The sequence below is a fragment of the Nylanderia fulva genome, unplaced genomic scaffold, assembly GCF_048542155.1.
Source record: "Nylanderia fulva isolate GAGA-0341 unplaced genomic scaffold, ASM4854215v1 Scaffold150, whole genome shotgun sequence".
In the NCBI taxonomy this organism is placed as follows: Eukaryota; Metazoa; Arthropoda; class Insecta; order Hymenoptera; family Formicidae; genus Nylanderia; species Nylanderia fulva.
In genome coordinates, this window is record NW_028189731.1 from 79188 (window position 1) to 102102 (window position 22915).

A 22915-nucleotide genomic window follows, 5' to 3' on the forward strand; every position below is an offset into this window, starting at 1 on the left:
AAGCATCGAGTATTACACTATTCTCCAGTTATAGCTTCTAAAATAATCAACACCTGTGTTGTTCTCCATAATATGTGCATAGCACATAATGTACCAGATCCGTTACCGGAAGAAAGGGATGATCTATTAGATTTTGGAATGTATGTTGATGACTGCGATATTATTCCAGAAATAAGAAATGCACGTAGGGTCAATCCGGATTTAGCAGCGGGCCGATTAGTCCAAAATCAAATCATTAGAAACTATTTTACTTGAATTACACATAATATATACTCTTTGTAATTATTAGATAAATATATAAAATAAAAGACAGAAAATTCATTTCTTATATAACAATCGTTTATTTATTATTAATCAACTTTAATATATATATATATATATATATATATATATATATTAATATATATATATATATATATATATATTATTTAAAATTCGTTTGTATCACGTGTATATATATGTTAAGTATAATCGAAGTAACTCTCTCTCTTACATTACAACATAAATTTTTTCGTTTTGGTATTTATTTAACCTAAGTATTTCTAGTTTTTGGTAAATTTTTGTAATACATTTCTAGTATGCAAATATCACAATAAGAATGTGTACTTTGACAAATAAAAATACCGACTAGTGCCATAATTTTGTAAATTAAAATTAATTACGTAAATAAAAATGAAATTAATATGTCACATACATTATATGTAAAATTACGAATTACCGTCACACACATTATATATAAAATTACGAATGACCATAAAATAAAATGTAAAAAAAACATTTTCTTAGAGGTAATGTAATACTCTTAAAACAAAAACCGTAGTTGAAATGTAAAACTGAAGATTATAATAACATACGAGTATGATCATATCGTGTTGCAATTATTTTTTGCACATTTCTTCGCAGCTCTTGCCATGCGCTCCTGAGCTTTGGCCGTTCTTTTCTTACATAGTATGAGGTCGTCGCAGAATTTCTTCTTCATAGTATATGTCTTTTTGGCTAAAGAATATGCGTAGAATCTCTTACTTCATTTACTTTTTGCCTTGAGGATCTCCGTTTCGACTTTGTCAACGTAGATGGATCGTAATTTTCAGTATTTTTGTTGTTGTTATTAATATTTGATGTTTCGATGGTTGCCTCACTTGCCTCAGTTGCCTGTATAGCAGAAGTAGCTATTGAAGCTTAAATGATATTATAGTCATCAAGAAATTCTATATTTTCTGCTTCTACTGCCAAGTCATCCTACAGATATAAGTAGCAATTAATAATTCTAATTATTTATTAAACTAAGCAAATAGCATTGTAAAGGGATTTTAATTACAAACTTCTTCGCCCAAAGTCATGTCCATACATGATTCCGAAATATCTGCCGTTAGTTAATGATGCTGGAATTAAATCCAATACTTCTCGTTCATCTGGTGTAAGAACTGCACTGCACTGTGCCCCACCTCCCGTTTTATGTTGTTCCATGTTTATCCCTGTTTGCTTCGTTTTACTGCGACAACGATAATCTTGCCAACACTAGAAATAAATTGTTTTGTTATTAATTTTTGAAGATCGATCATGTATCTTTTGCCATAGGACGGATACGTGAAAAGTGAAAAGTTATCTTTTTCTATTTAACACCAATAGAAATAGATAACCACGTGAAACTTTTCACTTTTCACGTTTCCGCCCTATGGGAAAAGTAACATGATCGCTGCTTTGGAATTAAATATTTGATAAATTAGTAGATTAGTAAATATCATGTAAATATAATTATGAAAAAAATATAATTATAAAAATTAGTACATAATTATTGTAATTACCTTACGTCATAATTTCCAATATTTCTCGGCACCGTTGCAAGCATTCAAAATGTCGGTCACTTCTTGCCATAACTTTGCTGCATGATCGTACGTAAAAGTTTTAGAAAACTTTCCCGATACTAATTCTGGATGAACTTTCATAAATTCGATAAGCAAACATCTTTGTTCTTCTGTTATATTACCAGTTCTTTTCTTTTTATCTATGGTACTTGTTAATGTAAACGATTTGAAGATGTGAGGGAAGAGTTTCTGAAGAGAATTATCGAGCAGGTTGAGAAAAGAATAGTTCACTCGCGTTTTTCTCCCTTAACAAAATGGTAGTGAAAATAAACTTTATTATTTCTCGGACTCGTTGCTTGTACAAAAAAAACAAAATAAAATTATATAAAGACAGATTCCGACTCTACGATGATCGCGTGCTCTCTCGCGAACTGCCGAACACGAAGTGATACCGGAAGCCGGACACGCGCGCTTTCGAGCCGTTCACGCTAGTCTTGGACTCTTATTCGACGAGCGTTCGCCCGTCTCTGATTGGGCGATCGCGCCTCTTATCCGACCCGCAACGAATCAATACTTCCGCCGTTCGTGCGCGGTCGCTTTCGTATGCCGATTTCTTCTCTCAGTTCACAAAAACGATTCCTTGGAAGCGCCTTCGTGAAGATATCGGCTTTCTGCTTTGCCGACTCGACATAGTCGACCTCGAGTTCTTTCCTCTGAACTCGCTCTCGGACGAAATGGTATCGGACGTCGATATGCTTCGTCCTCTTGTGAAACTCTGGGTTCCTCACCAGACGAATCGAACTTTGATTGTCTACATAGATTGTCGTTGTCCGCTTGCTGAGACAGTTGACTTCTTCGAGTAGCTTTCTCAGCCACACAGCTTCACGTGCAGTGATTGACGCCGCCACGTACTCTGCTTCTGTGGTACTCAATGTCACGAGCTTTTGACGTTGACTCGCCCATGTGACAGACCCACCTTTTTTTTTTTTTTTTTTTTTTTTGTGACGCTGGGGAAACCGTCATGGTACCACACACCCCCGGGTAGGGGTGCGGGTTATGTGGGACTCTTTGGTCCCCTTGGTCGAGCCACTAATGGTTCGACCAGGGGGCCCAAGACCTACCTCACTAAAACCCTAGCGGGTGTTCTTCCCGGGCGTTGGATAGGGGACGGCGAGGATGCTGGTTTCCCATGCCGACTCGCCGCCCCCCCCCGCCAAGCCATCTCTGGGGAGCTGCCTCGGTCTTGCGACCGAGACCCCTCCCCTACCGCACAGTCAATGACTGTGCGGTTCCCTCGCGGTTGCGGCGCAGGGCGAACACCGGCCCCACGCCGCGCCCTCCCAGAGAGTTTGGGGAACGGGGCCATGGCTCGAAAGCTCCCGCTCGAGCCATCGCCCCCCGCCCCCCTGCTGGATGCACCCCCCGGACCCCCAAGAGGGTGATCCGGTTCGGCGTTCCACCAGGGGAGCCCTCGCCAAAGGGTTCCTCTCAGAAGGAGAGAAACCCCCTCCGTGGACGGCGTTGCCCTCCCACCGGTGCCTTGTGGCTCCCGGTGAGAGGGCCCTGCGCGTCACGTCTCCGTCATAGAGGGGGGCCCAGGCGCCCCAGGCGGACAAGCATTGCCCGCCCGCCAAAATGTGACAGGCCCACCTGCCACTTGGAACACATAGCCAGTCGTTGACCTCCTGGTTTCTACGTCGCCTGCGTAGTCGGAATCCGAATAACCCTCCAGAGTTATCTCGTCGTTTTCGCTTCCTCGATACTCGATTCCGTAGTCCATCGTCCCTGCGACGTACGATAGAATGCGTTTTACCGCTTGCCAATGTTCTCGATTGTGTTTATTTAGAAATTTGCTCACCGAATTTACAGCAAACGCTAGATCCGGCCTCGACACAATCGACAGAAACATCAGCAATCCAACAGCTTCTCGGTATGGAACCTTCTCGATCCCCTCGTCGTTCTCCGACACCGGCAGCAACGTTGTATTCGGATCGCTCGGCACGCTCACCGACTTTGCCTCGGACATCCCGAATCTCTCGAGAATCTTCTTCGCATATTGAATCTGGTGTACGAAGATGGACCTTTTGTCTCGATCTCTCTCTATTTGTACCCCGACAAATAGACTTCTGTCTCCGACCGTGATCTTGAATGCTCGTTTTAAGTACTGAAGCACAACTTCGATGACTCCTTTCGTTCTTCCGATGACCAGCCCGTCATCGACGAAGAGAGCTAGATAGGCCGTCTCGCCATTTACCTCTCCCACGAATATACACTTATCCGCGGATGTCTCCTGGAACCGGAACTTTCGCAGAAACGAACTGAACTTTTGGTTCCAGCATCTCGGTGACTGCTTGAGTCCGTACAGCGACTTTATAAGTCGACACACTTGCTCTTCTCGAGTTTCTTCATCCATGTTGAGTCCCTCAGATATCTCCATGTAGATTTCCTCGTCTAGAGTTCCGTACAAGAACGCTGTTTGTACATTGAACTGTGCAATCTCGAGATTCTTTGTCGCCGCGATCGCAAGAAGCACTCGCAACGAATCGTATCTTACAATCGGTGAGAACGTCTCCGTGTAGTCGATGTTCTTCTCCTGCATAAAGCCCCTGGCGCACAGCCGTGCCTTGAACCGACTAATCTGTCCTGTTTCGTTCTTGAGCTTCTTGAAGACCCACTTCGAATCGATAGGTTTCATCTTCGGATCCCTCTTGACTATATGCCACGTACCGTTCTTCTCATGCGACTCTAGCTCGGAGTTTATGGCTTCTCGCCATTTTGCTGCATCCTTGGACTCGACAGCCTCACGGTACGTGATCGGGATATCGCATTCCACCGCGTCAGCATCGTACCTCGACGGTTTCTTGATTGAACTCCTGTCTCGGAGCTTTCGCACTAGCTCGTTGACCTGTTGTCGACCTTCATCACGCTGCTCGTTGTCCACAGCATTCTCAAAGACTTCGTCGACCTCTGCTTCCTCGTCGGTGCTGTCGCCTTCCGCCGGAACTAGAGCTTCTCGCTCGACTTTCGGCAAGATCACTTCTCGTGCATCTTTCGGTTCTGACAACTTCACACTTCCGGTCGTCTCCCGGAACGTCAGATCGCGTGACACTGACACTCTCTTCAACACCGGGTCGAAAACACGATAGTTTGACGAATTGTTATCGTATCCCACGAAGATCATCTTCCTCGCTCGCGCGTCTAATTTGGTTCTTTTGTTTTTCGGCACATTCACGTATGCCTCCGAACCAAATATCTTCAAATGATGCAGATCTGGCTTCACGCCCATCCACAACTCGTACGGGGTTGCACCCACTCTCGTGCTCGATGCACCGGCTCTGTTGGCTAAATACACCGCTGTGCTGCAAGCCTCTGCCCACAAGTTCTTCGGAAGTCCCTTCGCCAACAGCATCGTACGCGCGCTCTCAACTAGCGTGCGATTGTCCCGTTCAACTTTCCCGTTCTGTTCGGGTGTATACGGGGCCGTATACTCTCGCTCGATGCCTCTCTTGTCCGTGTACTCATCGAATGCTTGATTCTTGTACTCGAGACCGTTGTCCGATCGTAACACTCGTATGTTTCTTCCAAGCTTGTTCTTTATGAGCCGATCGAGTTTCTTGAACTTCTCTAGTACCTCGTTCTTGTGTTTGAGAAAATACGCGTACCGAAAGTTTGTCGCATCGTCCTTGAACACGACCATGAATCGAGATCCTCCGATCGATTCCACTGACATCGGCCCGCATACATCTGAATGTATGACCTCGCCGGGCTTCGTGTCCGCACGCACACGCGTCTTCTTGAACGCCTTCCGCTGGGATTTGCCCTCCTGACAGGCTCCGCAGAAATCTTCCGCCCCATCAGTAATCTCGATATAATACAAATATTTTAATTATAAATTAGAACGTGATATTAAACATTAAAGACGGTAGTTAACATAGTTAAGATAATAAGTATGTGAAGTCAGTTATTGTCTCAATACATATGTTGTTGAACAAGTCATCGTGTATGACAACCATCGTTTCCGATACATACTTTGTTCGAGAAAACGTACCATGCAATCACCCATGAGAATAGACTTCCTGATTTATTCTCATGGGTGATTGCATGGTGCGTTTTCTCGAACAAAGTATGTATCGGAAACAATGGTTGTCATACACGATGACTTGTTCAACAACATATGTATTGAGACAATAACTGACTTCACATATTTATTATCTTGACTATGTTAACTACCGTTTTTAATGTTTAATATCACGTTCTAATTTATAATTAAAATATTTGTATTGCGCTGAAGGAAGGCTTGAAATGTCAGCCAAAACGTTTGCATAATTGTTTTATTTCTTATATATATATTTTCTCTTTTTAAAATACATTTTATTAATATCATCTACACATAAATGTTTATTGTTTATGTATTTATTTTCTCGTTTTAAATGAATTTTATTAGGATTATCTGACAACTGCAATTTGCTTCATTTATTTTAGTCACAAGATAACCTTTGTTGACGGCATTGCGTAATTTGCAGCTCATCCACGTACTCTCGAATTCGCGTTCGTTAGGTTCGTGCGTACACTCCGTTTGCGAAAATGTTTTGCAACAACTACGACACAGTGTGTTTCGACACAATAATGTAATAAAATTATATCCATTTTAAGATCACGGTGTATCGTCATGTTTAGTAATATTTGCTTCGAAAATTTAGTAAAGTCACGAACGGTAAATTCGAACGTCAAGCAAATATTGTCTGTAAATGTTATCAAGTTAAATTCTATGGATACTGTTCTCCGCGTTCTTATTTGCGCACCTTTTTGTTGTTTTCGCGCCGACTTCGCGTTCGTATTACAAAGGAATCATGTGTCCTCTACATTTCTGTGTACACTCTCTCTTTATCTGTACATGAGATATTATAAATCTCTCAAACTGTTTGTCAACCCCCTCTTCATACCTGTTTGTCAAAAAATTCACGGCTTGCCGTCTGCGGACAGTCCAGTCGTCTCTCAGCGTTCGTAAAGAATAAATCGATATCCACGACAAGTTCTCCTCTAATTACTTTCCTAATAATCTCAAGATTTCGACGTCGCCAGTGCCGGATCACGCGTATCTCTCAACATTTTTTGGTCCTTCGAGCCGGATTCGCGGATCGCGGGCGTATTTTCGCGCTCTCCTTTAACCGAAATTCTCGAGATTTACGTAACTCTCGGAAAGTGATTCGTCGCGTTTATCGACTCTCTATCTTTCAGAACTACTCGCATCTTTCTATACCGCGCGTGACAATAGTGTTGAATATCTCTCACCGCGATCAAAAGTGACACATCAATCGCGTTCAAGGTGCAACTGTGATTGTGTGCATTGAATCTCGAACTTCTCATCATCTATAATCGGCAGGATGACTCTCGAAGCCCTTCTCGATCGCCAGCATGAACTTTTCGGCCTCATCGCTCGCGCTTGCGAGAACCTACAAAAGCTCGGTCCTTCGAAGACCACCCGTGGTGCGGTGCAAAGTCGTCTAACAATTTTAAAGGCAAATTGGGAAAAATTCCAGGCTCAACACGAAAATCTATACAAGCTGAAATCGTCAGAATTAAAGAAGCTGGACTACATTGTCGATAAAATCTACGAGCAATGCGAAGAGAAATTTGCCGAAGCGCAAGGCACTATGCTCACTATCCTCGACAGTTTTGCACCACCTCAACAGAATACATCAGCCGAAATTTCTATGAACTCATCGTCCGCATCACATTCTCGACGTTTGCCTCGCATCGATTTACCAAAATTCAACGGCGAATATTCACAGTGGAATCATTTCCGAGATCTCTTTGCTTCTATGATCAACGCGAATACCGATCTCTCTGCAGTCGAAAAGCTTCATTATTTAAAGATGAGCCTATCGGATGAACCGGCTACTCTCTTGAAAGGCGTTGAGATATCAAGTGAAGGATTCAATCGCGCATGGGATACTCTTATTGACCGTTACGACAACAAGCGTATCCTGATAGAGGCTCAGCTCTCCGCTCTGTTTTCGATTCGCAAGGCGAAATCCGAATGTGCATCGGAAGTGAAACGCCTTCTCTGCGAATTGAAGGAAGCAATCGGAGCCCTCGCTACATTGGGCTGCCCGGTTCATCACTGGGACATCATTCTCATCTTTATGACAGTGCGCAAACTAGATGTCGAATCTGTTAAGGAGTGGGAAAAATCACTCGGAGCCACCTCGCAACCACCATCGTTCGCCGACTTCGAGAAATTTCTTCTCGGTCGTATTCTCACTCTCGAAGCCTTCGAACGAACAACGAATTCTCGGAAACAAAACGCAAGTGCACCTCGATCTCCAGCTCACGCTCGGGCATATACCGCTACTGTGACTGATCAAAAGTGTGCGTTGTGTTCATCGGGACATTACATTGCCTCGTGTCCAAAGTATCTCGAAAAGACACCCATGCAGCGAAAGGAAGTAATAATTTCGAAAAATCTCTGCTTTAATTGTCTCGGGCCTCATCAGATAAAATCATGCCGCTCAACAAAACGCTGTCGTCTCTGCCACAAGCAACATCACTCCACGTTACATTATCAAGCCGGTAACGCAGCGATCGGTGCATCAGCTGCACACTCAGACTCGTCGACGCCTGTCGTCAAGGCAATCACATCGTCTCCGCCGGCAATTCATACTGCAGGTATTCCGCCACACGAATCTGTTGCTCCTCTACGGAATACCGAGCAAATCTCAAACTCCGTGACATCAAGTCACGTCGCTCAATCGCGGATAATCCGTCGCACTCCGGTTCTATTAGCCACAGCTCTCGTAAACGTAGTGTCATCAACCGGAGATATCTATCAAGTGCGCGCTCTTATCGATCAAGGATCGGAAGTCTCGTTTGTCTCGGAATCGGTCGCCCAATTATTAAAACTCTCGCGTCAAGCGGCGGCTATTCCGATTCTCGGCATCGGAGCTCATCGCTCAAGCATATCAAACGGACTCGTCTGTCTCAAAGTGATATCTCAAGTGCATAAAGACAGTTCTCTCGAAGTCGATGCTCTCGTACTGCCGAAATTAACGTCCTATCTGCCTCCCGCGCGTGTCGAATATACTCAGTGGCCGCACATACAAGGTCTTGAGCTCGCGGATCCAAACTTCGCCACGCCCGAAAAAATCGATCTCATACTAAGTGTAACGGTGCACGCTCAAATACTCAAAGACGGTATTCGTCGAGGAAATATCGGCGAACCCATCGCTCAAGAAACGACTCTCGGATGGGTGCTATCAGGGCCCCTCTCAAATGATAATCAGAAGACCAACGCCATGGAAAACAACTCCGTCATCGGTCTTCAGTGCTCTCTCGACTCTGAGCTCCTGGAGCTCCTTCAACGCTTCTGGACACAAGAAGAAATCGCGCCTGCCTCTCAAATCTCAATGTCTCCAGAAGAATCTCAGTGCGAAGAACATTTCAACATGACTCATTCTCGCGACGTCAACGGACGATTTGTTGTACGCTTGCCTCTCAAGAAGAGTGTTAGTGAATTTGGTGACTCTCGCTCTATCGCACTCAAGGCGTTGTATCGCATGGAAAAACGATTCGAAACGAATCCATCGCTCAAAATCCAGTATATCGACTTTTTACGTGAGTATCGTTCTCTCGATCACATGCGTCCCGTCGCATCAAACCGCGCCCAATCTCGCGAGTTTTTTCTACCGCATCACGGTGTTACGCGTGAAACTAGCACGACAACAAAACTGCGCGTCGTGTTTAACGGATCGCAAAAAACAAATCTCGGCTTGTCGTTAAATGAGTATCTCCTTGTCGGGCCGAAACTACAAACGGATCTCGCGGACATCCTCATCCGTTGGCGACGGCATCGATACGTGTTCGCGGCCGATATCGAGAAAATGTATCGGCAGATTCGCGTGCACGAGGATGATTGGCCGTTACAGAAAATTCTTTGGCGGGACTCTCTCGACGAAAGGCCTCAAGAATATGCATTGTGTACCGTAACGTACGGCCTCGCGTGTGCTCCATATCTCGCGCTACGCTGTTTACGGCAACTCGCTCTCGATTACGATTCGACTCGCCCTCACGCTTCCGAAACTCTTCGTCGCGACACATACGTCGATGATATTTTCTCCGGCGACGAAAGCATCTCTCAGGCGAAAGAAAAAATCTCGCAACTAAGAACCACTCTCACGGCGGGCGGCTTTACGCTCCGAAAATGGATCGCTAACGACTCAAATCTGCTCGACGATATCCCTGCCTGCGATCGCGAAACATCTCCTACGCTCTCGGTCAACGACAGTGCGATACATCATACTCTCGGTGTGCGTTGGGAACGCAAATCAGACAGTTTCGTGTTTTCTCCGCCGTCGCTCACGATCTCGAAAAATCGCGTTACAAAACGCTCAGTGCTATCGCTTATCGCACGCATGTTTGATCCACTCGGATGGATTACGCCTATCACAGTTACCGCAAAGCTGTTCATGCAAGAACTGTGGGCCATACGTCTCGACTGGGACGACGAACTCCCGGAAGATTTAAAGTCACGATGGACAAGCTACGTCGCTCAACTCACATGCATCTCTCGTCTCGCTATCTCGCGTTGGTTTGGAACAAGTTCTTCGAATCTCGCCGTGGAAGTGCACGGTTTCGCGGACGCATCTCAAAGTGCACTCGCCGCGGTCGTTTATCTCCGCGTTCTCAGTGACATCGACGACGCTCAAATAAAACTCATTTGCTCAAAGACTAAAGTTGCCCCTCTCAAACGAATGACTATACCGCGTCTCGAACTCTCAGCCGCAGTGCTGCTCGTGCGTCAAGTTCTCAAAATTCGCGAAGTGCTTGAACTACAAACCGCGCCAACCCATCTCTGGACCGATTCGACGGTCGCTCTTACGTGGATCAAAAGTCATCCATCCCGGTGGAAAGACTTCGTACGGAATCGTGTCTCCTTTATTCAAGAGCTCTCAAATTCTAGATGGCATCACGTCTCCGGGAAGGAGAATCCCGCTGATCTAGCATCACGAGGCGTGACTCCTCAACGTCTTCAACAAAACGAGCTCTGGTGGACCGGTCCTCGTTGGTTACATACGCATTCGACATCTTGGCCGTCTTCAATTCCGATTCTCGAGTCTACGGACAACCTCGAAGAACGGCCTCCGCAGTGTACAACTGCAGTGGAACATCATGAACATAAACTTTCGATGCTCGATCGATACTCATCGCTGACGACCCTCATCAGAACTACCGCCTGGGTCCAGCGTGCTCTTCAACTCTTTCGGAAATCTGTCGCATCACGCTCATCTCACGAGCCTCTCACCGTCGAAGAGTTAGAATCAGCGCTAATGCTGTGGGTTAAACTCACGCAGCAAATTTACTTCTCCTCCGAAATCAAAACCTTGAAGAGCCAACGATCACTCTCAACCTCGAGCTCTCTCTATCGTCTAACGCCATTCCTCGACAACGAAGGACTTTTGCGTTTACGCGGACGTTTATTCCGGTCACAACTAGATCCAGAAGAAAAACATCCTCTGATCTTACCTCGACAATGTCGATTATCCATTCTCGTGATGGATCATCATCATCGAAAGACTCTCCACGGCGGACCTCAGTTAACGTTATCATCGATTCGTCAAAGGTTTTGGATAATCGGCGGTCGCGTTCCTATCCGAGCATTCATCCACAAGTGCGTGATTTGTGCTCGTCATCGTGCTACTACTGGTCAACAAGCTGTAGGACAGCTTCCAGCATCACGAGTCGTTCCGCGCCGACCGTTCTTCAACTCTGGCGTCGATTATGCCGGGCCACTGACTCTCAAAACTTTTCGCGGACGAGGCTGCAGAACGTACAAGGGATATTTCATCATTTTCGTTTGTTTCAGTACGTCTGCGATACATCTGGAAGTCGCGACTGACTATTCTACGGACGGCTTTCTGGCGGCGTTCAGGCGATTTACCGGACGGCGAGGCATATGCTCTACTTTGACTAGTGATTGTGGCACGAATTTGATCGGTGCCGACGCAGAACTCAAACGGATGTTCACGGCATCTTCTCGCGAGTGGGCTCACATCGCTAACATTCTCGCAAATGACGGAGTGAAGTGGAGTTTTAATCCACCCTCCGCCCCCCATTTTGGAGGAAAATGGGAAGCTGGGGTGAAATCCGTCAAATTTCACTTGCGGCGAGTTCTCGGCGACGCTCGCCTCACCTATGAAGAACTGACAACGCTCTTGGTGCAAATCGAGGCGATTCTGAACTCTCGCCCGCTCACTGCACTCTCAGATGATCCGTCGGACTCTACCGCTCTCACGCCTGGGCACTTTCTCGTCGGGTCCACTCTCGCTACCGTGCCGGAACCTTCGCTTCAAGAGGTACCTCAAAACCGGTTGTCACGTTGGCAACTATTGCAGTGTATGAAGGAATCATTCTGGCAACGATGGTCGTCAGAATATTTACAGCAGCTACAGACTACCTCGAAACAATATCGACCTCAAGATGCCTTTCGAAAAGGCGCTCTCGTTCTAATCAAGGACGAATGATTTCCTCCAACTAAGTGGCCTCTCGCACGCATTACTGACGTGCACCCTGGAGTCGACGGACTTATTCGAGTCGCCACAGTGAAAACAGCTACCTCAAGTGTTAAGAGACCTATAGTGAAATTGTGTTTGCTGCCGATCGAAACTCAATAGACTAAACCAATACTCTGCGCTAACCGCTCGTATATCTTAATTCGATACTTTGTCTACTCCGAGTAGACAAGGCGGGCGGAATGTTTCGACACAATAATGTAATAAAATTATATCCATTTTAAGATCACGGTGTATCGTCATGTTTAGTAATATTTGCTTCGAAAATTTAGTAAAGTCACGAACGGTAAATTCGAACGTCAAGCAAATATTGTCTGTAAATGTTATCAAGTTAAATTCTATGGATACTGTTCTCCGCGTTCTTATTTGCGCACCTTTTTGTTGTTTTCGCGCCGACTTCGCGTTCGTATTACAAAGGAATCATGTGTCCTCATCATTTCTGTGTACACTCTCTCTTTATCTGTACATGAGATATTATAAATCTCTCAAACTGTTTGTCAACCCCCTCTTCATACCTGTTTGTCAAAAAATTCACGGCTTGCCGTCTGCGGACAGTCCAGTCGTCTCTCAGCGTTCGTAAAGAATAAATCGATATCCACGACAAGTTCTCCTCTAATTACTTTCCTAATAATCTCAAGATTTCGACGTCGCCAGTGCCGGATCACGCGTATCTCTCAACACAGTGCGAATAATAATTTTCCGTGCGCGCGATACGGGAGTACCGGATGAAATAAATCGCGCGGAAGAAGTATCGTACAGCGTACGAGACCTTCGACGGTGTCAAAATTATAATTCGGAGCCGTACCGATTAAAGTTGAACATTCATCGCCGATATAAATGTCGGGATGACCGATAAAGAAAGCACCCGTCTTCAATACATACGGGTATAACGAACATACGTCTACGTAGCGTATTTTCTCCGTACCTGTGATTTTGCAAAGAGTCGCGATATTTTCCGTGCGTCCACCAAAAAATGCGTCGCGAGGATCGAGCGGTGCTGTTTTCACCATCAAATGACTCTCGAGAAATTCGCGCATCTCACGATTATCCCGCATTTCTCAATCAAAGCTACACTCCCACTTATCCGTCAGCATGTACCCCTGCTGGCGAAGTTGCCACGAGATTACGAGAGTTCGCTCGTATCGCGAGTCAATCGTATCTCTACGTTCCTCAGCCGACGAAAGCGGTCTATTGCGATTTATCGGAAAGCACGACGTACATGTCCGTGCACCACGTCCGTGCCAAAAGCAACCGTGGAATTGCAACACGTGACGCGACGTTACTCCCGTTTCCGATGTTTCTTCATAATAACCATCGACGAGTGTGCCGTCAATCGTACGGTATTCGTGCGCACGCTCTGCGTGGTTTATAGGATGACCGAGCTCGCGCTCCTTCCATACCAACCACTGTAGAGCTTTACGCGAATATATGTTCACTTTTCTGTATCTGCCCGCTGGAATGACGCCTGTCGTATTCGGCTGTAAGAAGTTTTTCCGAAAAACTGTCATACACGTTGAAACAATAGTTTTACATTCCTCGAACTGACATACATTACCGCGAGCTATAAAAATTTTTCTAAACGCCATGCACGCTCGTCGAAGTATATCAACATCGGTACGGCAATATTGTACTATCTCGCGTTGAAAATCAAACACGGTGTTTTTTAACCGCATGTTCGTATGCCACGCGAGAAAGCATTCGCACTCTTTCGATTTCATGGTTTCGCAACAACGCACGGAGATATCATTGTTTTGCGCGCACGCTTCGCAAATTTGATGCGCGATGCAAAGTGTCGGGATGTGTCTTTTTACGGACGTCGTACCTTCGAGCGTCTTGTCCTGCCGTGTTTCAAAATCATAAAACACGAATGCTACGCGTTCTTTCTATCTGTTAATGCCGATTTGCTCACTTCTTTGTTATCAATTATGCTTTTTTTTTCCTCGACGGATACATCTACCGTCACTGTCGTCGCTTCTACCTCCGGAGGATGTGTCGACGACGACGGCTCGGTAGAAGAATTAACGTCGTTGTGAAAAGGTCTCATATAACACAAATGATTTCGAGGTTGCTCCGAATGGCATAATCTGCAGTAAGAAACGCCACATTCGTGCTTCGCTTTCGCTTTAATTATACATCCGCATTTATTGCAAAATTGTATGACGCTACAAACACTCGTGAGCGATTTACCGTCATAAGATTTTTCCCTACGATGACGCTCGAAACACAAAGCACCGAAAAACGTCCGATCGCACGCGTCACATTTTATTATTCGCGCGTCGTCGGAGTGTTTGCACGGTGGCGCGGTAAAACATCGCGAACATTTATTCGAGCACCGGTGACCGCCACCTTTATCGTTCCGGAAGTCTACATTACACGTTACACAAAAATTACGAGAACCCGCAGCGGCTTTTAAATTTAATATAGGGTTAAAATGGCGTGAATTCTCATAATACATAATATTTAGTCGATAAAAGGATTCACGCCCGAGAAAAGCGAGTATCGCTGTACCGTCATAGTACGGTTTCGCGCCGTGACCGAAAGTAATAAAATTATATACAACAATAGCGACATTGACCGCGGCGAGATATCGCTAAAAACGCTCAATTTCATGAATCCCGCAACTTTCTTTGAGAATTATTACTCCGGCTTTTCTAGTTAATTTCAACGCCCATTCGCGTTGTAATTTCGATTGCGGGTGTCTTACTTTATTCCATTTCTCGTGCAATTCCCCCGTATATTACCGCATTCGCAATAAGTTTGCGTTACTACGAGGGAGCGCGGAAAACACAAGTTGTCGAAATTATTTATTTCGACTATTGAGCGTTTTGCGATATTTTCTTGCGTTAATGCAACGCGGCCGCGACCTGAAGGAACAGCGATGTTGAAAATGCGTATGTTAAACTGCTCCGCGATATCAAGTCCTCCCGCACTCTGTGCTACCGCGGTCACGAGGCCCCGAATATCTTCGTGAGTCAAATCGCGCACCGGACGAAAGGATAATCTCGCGGGGCCATGCGATAAATTCGGCGAATCGAATGATAAACCTACGTAATCTCCCGGTTCACTCGAATTTATTGCATACGCGTGAATTTCGCGAAACGCATTTTCCAAAGACCGGTAAATATCCCCGCCTTCAGGTAACTGTCGAATCGCGAAACTCGCTTTTCTCCCGACTATCCCGAATCTTCTAAACTGCCGCGCGTTTTTCCTAATTAAATGTTTATAATTAAATCGATCATCGACCTGCCAATATTGATGATATTGCTGTTGTTGCTGATGTTGCTGGTGTCGATGCTCTTCCTCTTCACCCTCCTCTTTACCCTCCTCCGTCTCCAGGAAAATATCGTTGCGATTTTCTGCAGTGTTGCTCGCTCCACCGCCTTTTTGTACTAAAGAAAAAAAGAAAATTGTAAAATTGAATATAAATTATATAAATTATATAAATTATATAAAGTACTGTTATATTGCTTTTACTTTTAAGCTCGAATTTAATCGCTTTTATTTTTATGCTCGATATCCGGTCTCGAGTAACGCTTCCGTACTCTCGAAGCTAATATTCCGGAGAATAATTAATTAGTAAGCGACAAATTACTGTTATATCCCCCAAAGATATACAATAGATATAACTGTTAAAAGAGTAACTAATATTAAGAAATGGGTACTCGTATTGCATCTGCAATTACGACAGACACTGACCGCGTTAAAAAACGCATACGATGCGAGGTATACGCGGAATCGGAATTACGACAGCTAATGACCGCGTTAAAAAACGCATACGATGCGAGGTATACGCAAAACCAGAATTACGACAGATAATGACCGCGTTAAAAACGCATACAATGCGAGGTATACGCGAAACCAGAATTACGACAGATAATGACCGCGTTAAAAACGCATACAATGCGAGATATACGCGGAACAGAAATTGGTCAACGTGCAAGCAAAGCAGAAGGACTTTGAATCTGCTTCGCTTGCACCTAGATTCTCGACCGGGGAAACCTGTTGCCAGGCACCCCTTCCGATCGGGAAAACTCCAAAAACAACGATATAAAAAGAGAGTAGAGACGCGACAACTCGCTCAGTCGCAGACACAAATAATCGCTCTAACCACGATCTCGCTAACCGCGCGCGCACTTAGCATCGACTCGCAGTTGTGCGCGATACGCGGAGTAATATAAAGTCAGTGCCGCACACTCGTAAAGCCTCAGTGTATTGATAGTGAAATAAAATAAAGACCAAGTGGTTGAAATTGAATAAAGAATTTTAATACAAAAAGTGTAGTGCATTTCTCTACAAACACCCGACAAGTCCTGACGCCCCGGATTCCCATCCCAATTTGGCGCGACCCTTAAGTGTCTCTCCCGAGGCACACAACAATTTGGTGGCAGCGGTGGGATTGCGCCGAAGGACCGTCAGGAACTACTCGGAGGAAGACCTGAAAAATACAGCAGTATTAATAATCAGGCACGTCGAACATAATAATCGACGGGAAACAAACAAAACAGAAGCCGACGTATAAGCAGCAGCGTGCCGTACGTACAAAAAGACACACACACACGGACAACGCATCAGCCGTCGGGAAGTAGGCCATCACCTAAGGACGCGACCTACGACAACACGGACAACGCATCGCACCGTACAGCGACCCGCAGGATCACCTTACGACACCGGACCGCCAGCCGTATCAACACTGCCGAGCGATGATCTGCAGCGTCAGCAAGCGAGCGATAGTAACATTAATGTAAGTCCGAACCAAACTTTTATACATACTGCATGAATGTCGGAGGAAAGCGAAACACCCCGACAAGCAATAGCGAATAATTCGTGGTTACATAGCGACTCAGCCGCACGATCAATCAAAGCACTACCGATAACCTTAGAAAACCTCGGAAAAGTGCGGATAAAATTAGAAGCATATTATTCAGGAGAGAGCGACTCCGAATCATATACTCACGGGAAAGCCGAACGCGAATTTCCGTTTAACATTTTTGACGAAAGTTTATTTGAAGAAGGGGAAACCAACACCGGTAAAAATTTAAGAAAAGAAAGTAACGAACGCGTGAGACGAACTCGTAGCAACGGGTCACAACACGGGGAATCTTTGCTTACATCATACGATAGTAGTATTTTCGATCCGAGTGAATATCAGGACATGCTGCGAACACCGCCTAACGGTGGCATGGATGTGTCCGAGGGTGCCATCGACCGCGAGATTGACCGTCTACACGGTACAATAGCTCGCGACAACACTCGACTGGTGGAAGCCGACGTACATGCACCACCCCCTAATAGCGAAATAGGAACAACTAACCCCCGCGATACCAGACGATACATAGATAGACGCATTGACGAAATCGAGGTGCGCGAAACTCCTAATTATAGGGAGGCCGGAATAGATAACCCTATGCTACGTGAGATAATGAGAGGCATGCGAGAACTACGTAGGGAAATGCTCACGGAAATAGACATATTACGCGAACAAATTCGTTATATTAGCACATACGCGGACGAACGAGGTCGAATCCGCCGGGACACACACACCCGCGAGAGAGAAACGCGAGACCCCGACAATGACGACAAAAAATATAACGTTGTGTACGGGCGAACAGAGAGTGACGCTAGACATCGACAAGGCCCGCAGGAGCCTTTTTTATCGTTAAAAGAAGCACGGCAAATGATTCCGGAATTTGACGGGACGGCCCAACATAAATTACAGGAATTCCTAAGCACATGCACGTACGCCATGACAAACATACACCCTGCTAACGAAAGAGGATTGGTGGGAGCTATCCTATGCACGAAACTCAAAGGCAAAGCAATGTTAGATTTTCAAACGCGAGATATACAGACATACGACGAACTCAAGCGACAATTGGAATGTACATATCAGAGTAGGCGAAGTACTACGTATTTGCAGATAGAGTTCAATTCCTTAAAACAAAAGGCAAATGAAGGCGCGCAAGCTTTCGGAACGCGCGTCGATACCTTAGCTATGGAGTTATATGAATCCATGACGGAGGGAGAAGATCACTCCCCCATTGCAAAGCGGAACATACTAAGTACTATACAAAAACAAGCCTTGCAAAATTTCCAAATAGGACTACGCGACGAGATACAACTTCTTATTCGTTCTCGAAATTACCAAACACTGCAGGAGGCAATAACGGCCGCAACCGCCGAAGAAAAAGTAAAGGGCACAACTACAACGCGATCTAGTAATTACACAAATCGAAACCGTTACGAGGGAGCGCCGTCGCGATCAACAAAGAATGCCGTACAATGTTATAAATGCGGAAAATCGGGGCACTACGAGCGAGAATGCCGTAACAGTAAATACGCGCTTCCGAAACCCGAGAAGTCAGATCGCGTAATCACAGCAGAAAAGTTTTGCAACCACTGCTAAAAACGTGGACACAGCCGTGAAGAATGCTGGACAATAAACGGACGGCCAAAAACGACATCAAATCGCGACAGAATGAATGAGGAAAAAAAAAACGTAATGTTAATCTAACCAAGAGCCGAAAGAAGCCGAAAACGAAAAAGGGTGATACGGATTCCGAGCAAAGCAGTAGCAGTTACGAACGCGACAGCAACGAAGGAAACTCGGAAGGAGAGACCCCGGCACGCGCCGTCGAGTATCGCGTATCACACCTACGACCCACACTACAAGAGAGCGCGGGTTTAGATTTAATTACACTACCGATGCGTGAAGCTAAGAATGGCGCAGTTAAAATGCTATTCGATTCAGGGGCAACTATTTTGTTAATAAAACTGAAACATCTAAAAGATGACGCATTAATTTATAAAGGAAAAATAACGCTCATTGGCATTACGGGACACAAAGCGCGAACAATAGGAAAGACGCCGGCGACAATTGACATAGGAGGTCGGAAAATAAAACACACAACATACGTCGTCAAAGACGATTTTCCCATGGAATACGAAGGAATTCTCGGGATAGATTTTTTGCGGAAACAGGGAGTTAACTGTAATTTCAAAAAACGGGAACTCACCATAGGAGATGCCGTGTTAAATTTGCAACCATACGAAAGGATCCGATTACAGCCGCGCAGCGAAACAATTATTCGAGCCGCCACAAATAAAAATAGCGCAGGAATCGTAAGAGCCGAACAAACTGCACCCGGTGTGTATATAGGACGATGCCTCGTGCAGCCAGAGGACTACGTGTGTCCAGTCAGTGTCATAAATACAACCGACAAAGTTGTCGAGTTAAGAACGCCGCTAATAACTATAGACGAAATAGAGGGGGAAATGAAGCATGAAATAACCCTCATACGAAAAGAAATTCCGAAGTATTCGAGCAAAAGAAATCGGGAAGTATGACAATCATTACGGACGGACCATCTAAACGTAGAAGAACGACAGGCTATACACAGGATATGCGAAGACTATTGCGATTTATTTCTCTTGAATGGAGAACCACTAAGCTGCACCGCGACCGTGGAACATGAAATAACCACGCGCGCCGATTCAGCACCGGTCAACGTACGATCGTACCGCCTGCCGGAGAAGCATAAGGCGGAGGTAAATAAACAAGTTAAAGAGATGCTAGATGCTGGCATTATCAGGTCAAGCGTTAGCCAATGGAACGCTCCACTGTTAGTAGTGCCGAAAAAAGCTGACGCATCCGGAAACCCAAGACTAAGGGTAGTTGTAGATTTTAGAAAGGTGAATGACCTTACAGTAGGCGACTCGTTTCCGCTACCAAACATCACAGACATTTTGGACCAGCTGGGAAACGCTAAATACTTTACAACGCTCGATTTAGCATCAGGTTATCACCAGATACCGATGGCTGAATACGATAAAAAGAAAACGGCTTTCTCAACTCCTTTTGGACATTATGAGTTCAACAGAATGCCATTTGGACTAAAGAATGCACCCGCGACCTTCCAACGACTAATGAATTCAGTACTGACTGGAATTCGAGGGCTCAAATGTATCGTATATCTCGACGACATTGTCATATATGGGTCAAGTTTAGAGGATCATAATAAGAGGCTCAGGGAAGTGCTACAGAGATTACGGACGCACAACATGAAATTGCAGCCAGATAAATGTGAATTTTTACGAAAAGAAGTTATATACTTAGGACACATAATCTCGGAAAACGGTATATTACCGGACCCATCAAAATTAGAGGCGGTAAAAAATTTTCCGACGCCGAAAAAAGTTAAAGATGTACAGGCATTTATAGGACTCGCCGGTTATTATAGGAAGTTCATTCAGGATTTCTCAAAGATCGCAAAACCCCTGACTAGATTGACAAAAAAGGGCGAAACCTTCGGATGGAACAGCGAGCAACAAATTGCGTTCGATATTTTAAAAGATAAGTTAATAACGGCACCGATATTACAATATCCAGATTTTAATAAGGAATTTAATGTAACTACAGACGCGTCCGATTATGCAATCGGAGCCGTGCTCTCACAGGGGCCCATAGGCAATGACCGCCCTGTTGCTTACGCAAGCAGAGTGCTATCTCGCGCGGAGCAGAATTACAGCACAACGGAAAAAGAATTATTAGCAATTGTATGGGCCGTAAAACATTTTAGACCATACGTGTACGGGACCAAATTCAAAATCATTACAGATCATAAACCATTGGTATGGCTATTTAACGTGAATGACCCCGGCTCAAGGTTGATTCGCTGGAGATTAAAATTAGAAGAATACGATTACGAAATCATACATAAGGCCGGACGAGCAAACGCAAACGCTGATGCATTAAGTCGGAACGTAATCCGAAACGCTGACTCAAGCGAAAGGACGGAAGGTATATGCAAGATAGAAAAAGAAGAGGTAAACGATGCTAAGAATGAAAGGACGTACACCGAAGAGGAAAAACAACAGATACTATATGAATATCACGATGCGCCCATTGGAGGACATCAGGGAATAGAAAGAACAATTAAGAGAATTCGTTTAGATCATGATTGGCCGGGTTTAACAAAAGACGTCGAGAAATACATCGCCAAATGCGAGTCATGTCAAAAAAATAAATTATCGCGGAAAAATAAAGCACCATTAATAATTGCAGATACGCCTGATAAGCCATTTGAAAAATGTGCGTTGGACATTGTAGGGCCGCTAACAATAACTACGAATGGGAGTAAATATTTATTAACATTCCAAGACACCCTAACAAAATTTAGTAAGGCGATTCCAATACCGAACCAGGAAGCTGGCACAATCGCAAAGGAGTTCGTAACAAAAATAATCCTAGAACACGGGATACCGGAGAAAATTTTGACAGATCAAGGGACAAACTTTTTAAGTGAAATATTTAAGGACACATGTAAACTGTTAAAAATCAAAAAATTACAAACAACCGCGTATCACCCAGAAACAAATGGGGCACTCGAACGATCACATAGGACATTAGCAGAGTATCTTCGCCATTATGTTGACACTGATCAAACAGACTGGGACGAATGGACACCTTATGCAATGTTTACTTATAATACGACCCCGCACAGTGCAACGGGGTACACGCCGTTTGAATTAATTTACGGACATCAGGCCAACCTACCGACGGCATTAACAAAACCACCGAGGGCCACATACAGCTACGACGATTACGCTCAAGAGCTTAGGGAAAGATTAAGGGCCACACAACAAATTGCGAAGGATCGCGTAAACGAAGAGAAAATCAAATCAAAAAAATATTATGATAAAGACGCGAAAGAAATAAAATTTAAAGTCGGTGATAAAGTACTTATATATGACGATACGCTACGACGCGGACGATCAAAGAAACTTGACGCCTTATGGGCAGGACCGTATACAATAATCGAAAAGAACTCCGACGTCAACTACACAATAAAGAAAGGAAGAAGAACAATACGCATACACACAAACAGACTAAAATTATTTATCGAAAATTGAGACTTACCTATTCCGGTATCGCGAATCGGTCAAGGCTGGTCGTCCCCACCAAAACCACCACTTCACGCACTACTCGCGTATCGGTGCGCGTATCAAGGGTGACGTGCAAAGAATGCGGCTCACCCGCCCTCCGAGACACATTCGCCCACCGGAGCACCACATCGTACGCCCGGGAATACTCGTCCCCCGTTATTTCGGGCCCCACAACAGGGGCGCGGGCGCGACAGTAAGGACACAACAGATCGTCCAAATGCGAATAAGCATTGCATCTAATACAATTAAAACGAAAATACATGTTAATATGTCGTGCCGCACGTAACAAAAGTTGTCCTAAGACTGAAGAAACGACAGAAGATATAAAAAACGAATGCTCCGCTTTCTTGATAAAAAATTGCATACAAAAGTATAAAATAGTAAGGGGAATTATATATATATTACAGGATGATCATATTCAATGCCAACGCAGCGATATTAAGACGGTCAAGCCAAGAGCCATACGAACTCGAGGAATTCACCAACGAACCAGGGATACATTTTGAAAAAATAGGCCATCTACATTGTTCCAAAAGCACGTGGAAACTAGTAATAAAACTGGACCTAGCAACATTAACTGCGAAACAAGGTTACATACGA

At 44.8% G+C, this 22915-nt stretch overlaps 1 protein-coding gene across 1 annotated transcript; it reads left to right on the forward strand.

The window, feature by feature from the left end:
* The first annotated feature begins 7189 nt into the window (after window positions 1-7189).
* Window positions 7190-12325, forward strand: LOC114933862 (uncharacterized). The gene has a single exon (XM_029306435.2). It carries the CDS (start codon window positions 7190-7192, stop codon window positions 12323-12325), a length of 5136 nt encoding a protein of 1711 aa, XP_029162268.2.
* The last annotated feature ends 10590 nt before the right edge of the window (window positions 12326-22915 follow it).

Excerpts from the sequence above, each read along its gene's own strand:
- LOC114933862 (XM_029306435.2), top strand. The coding sequence starts at position 7,190 with ATGACTCTCGAAGCCCTTCTCGATCGCCAGCATGAACTTTTCGGCCTC.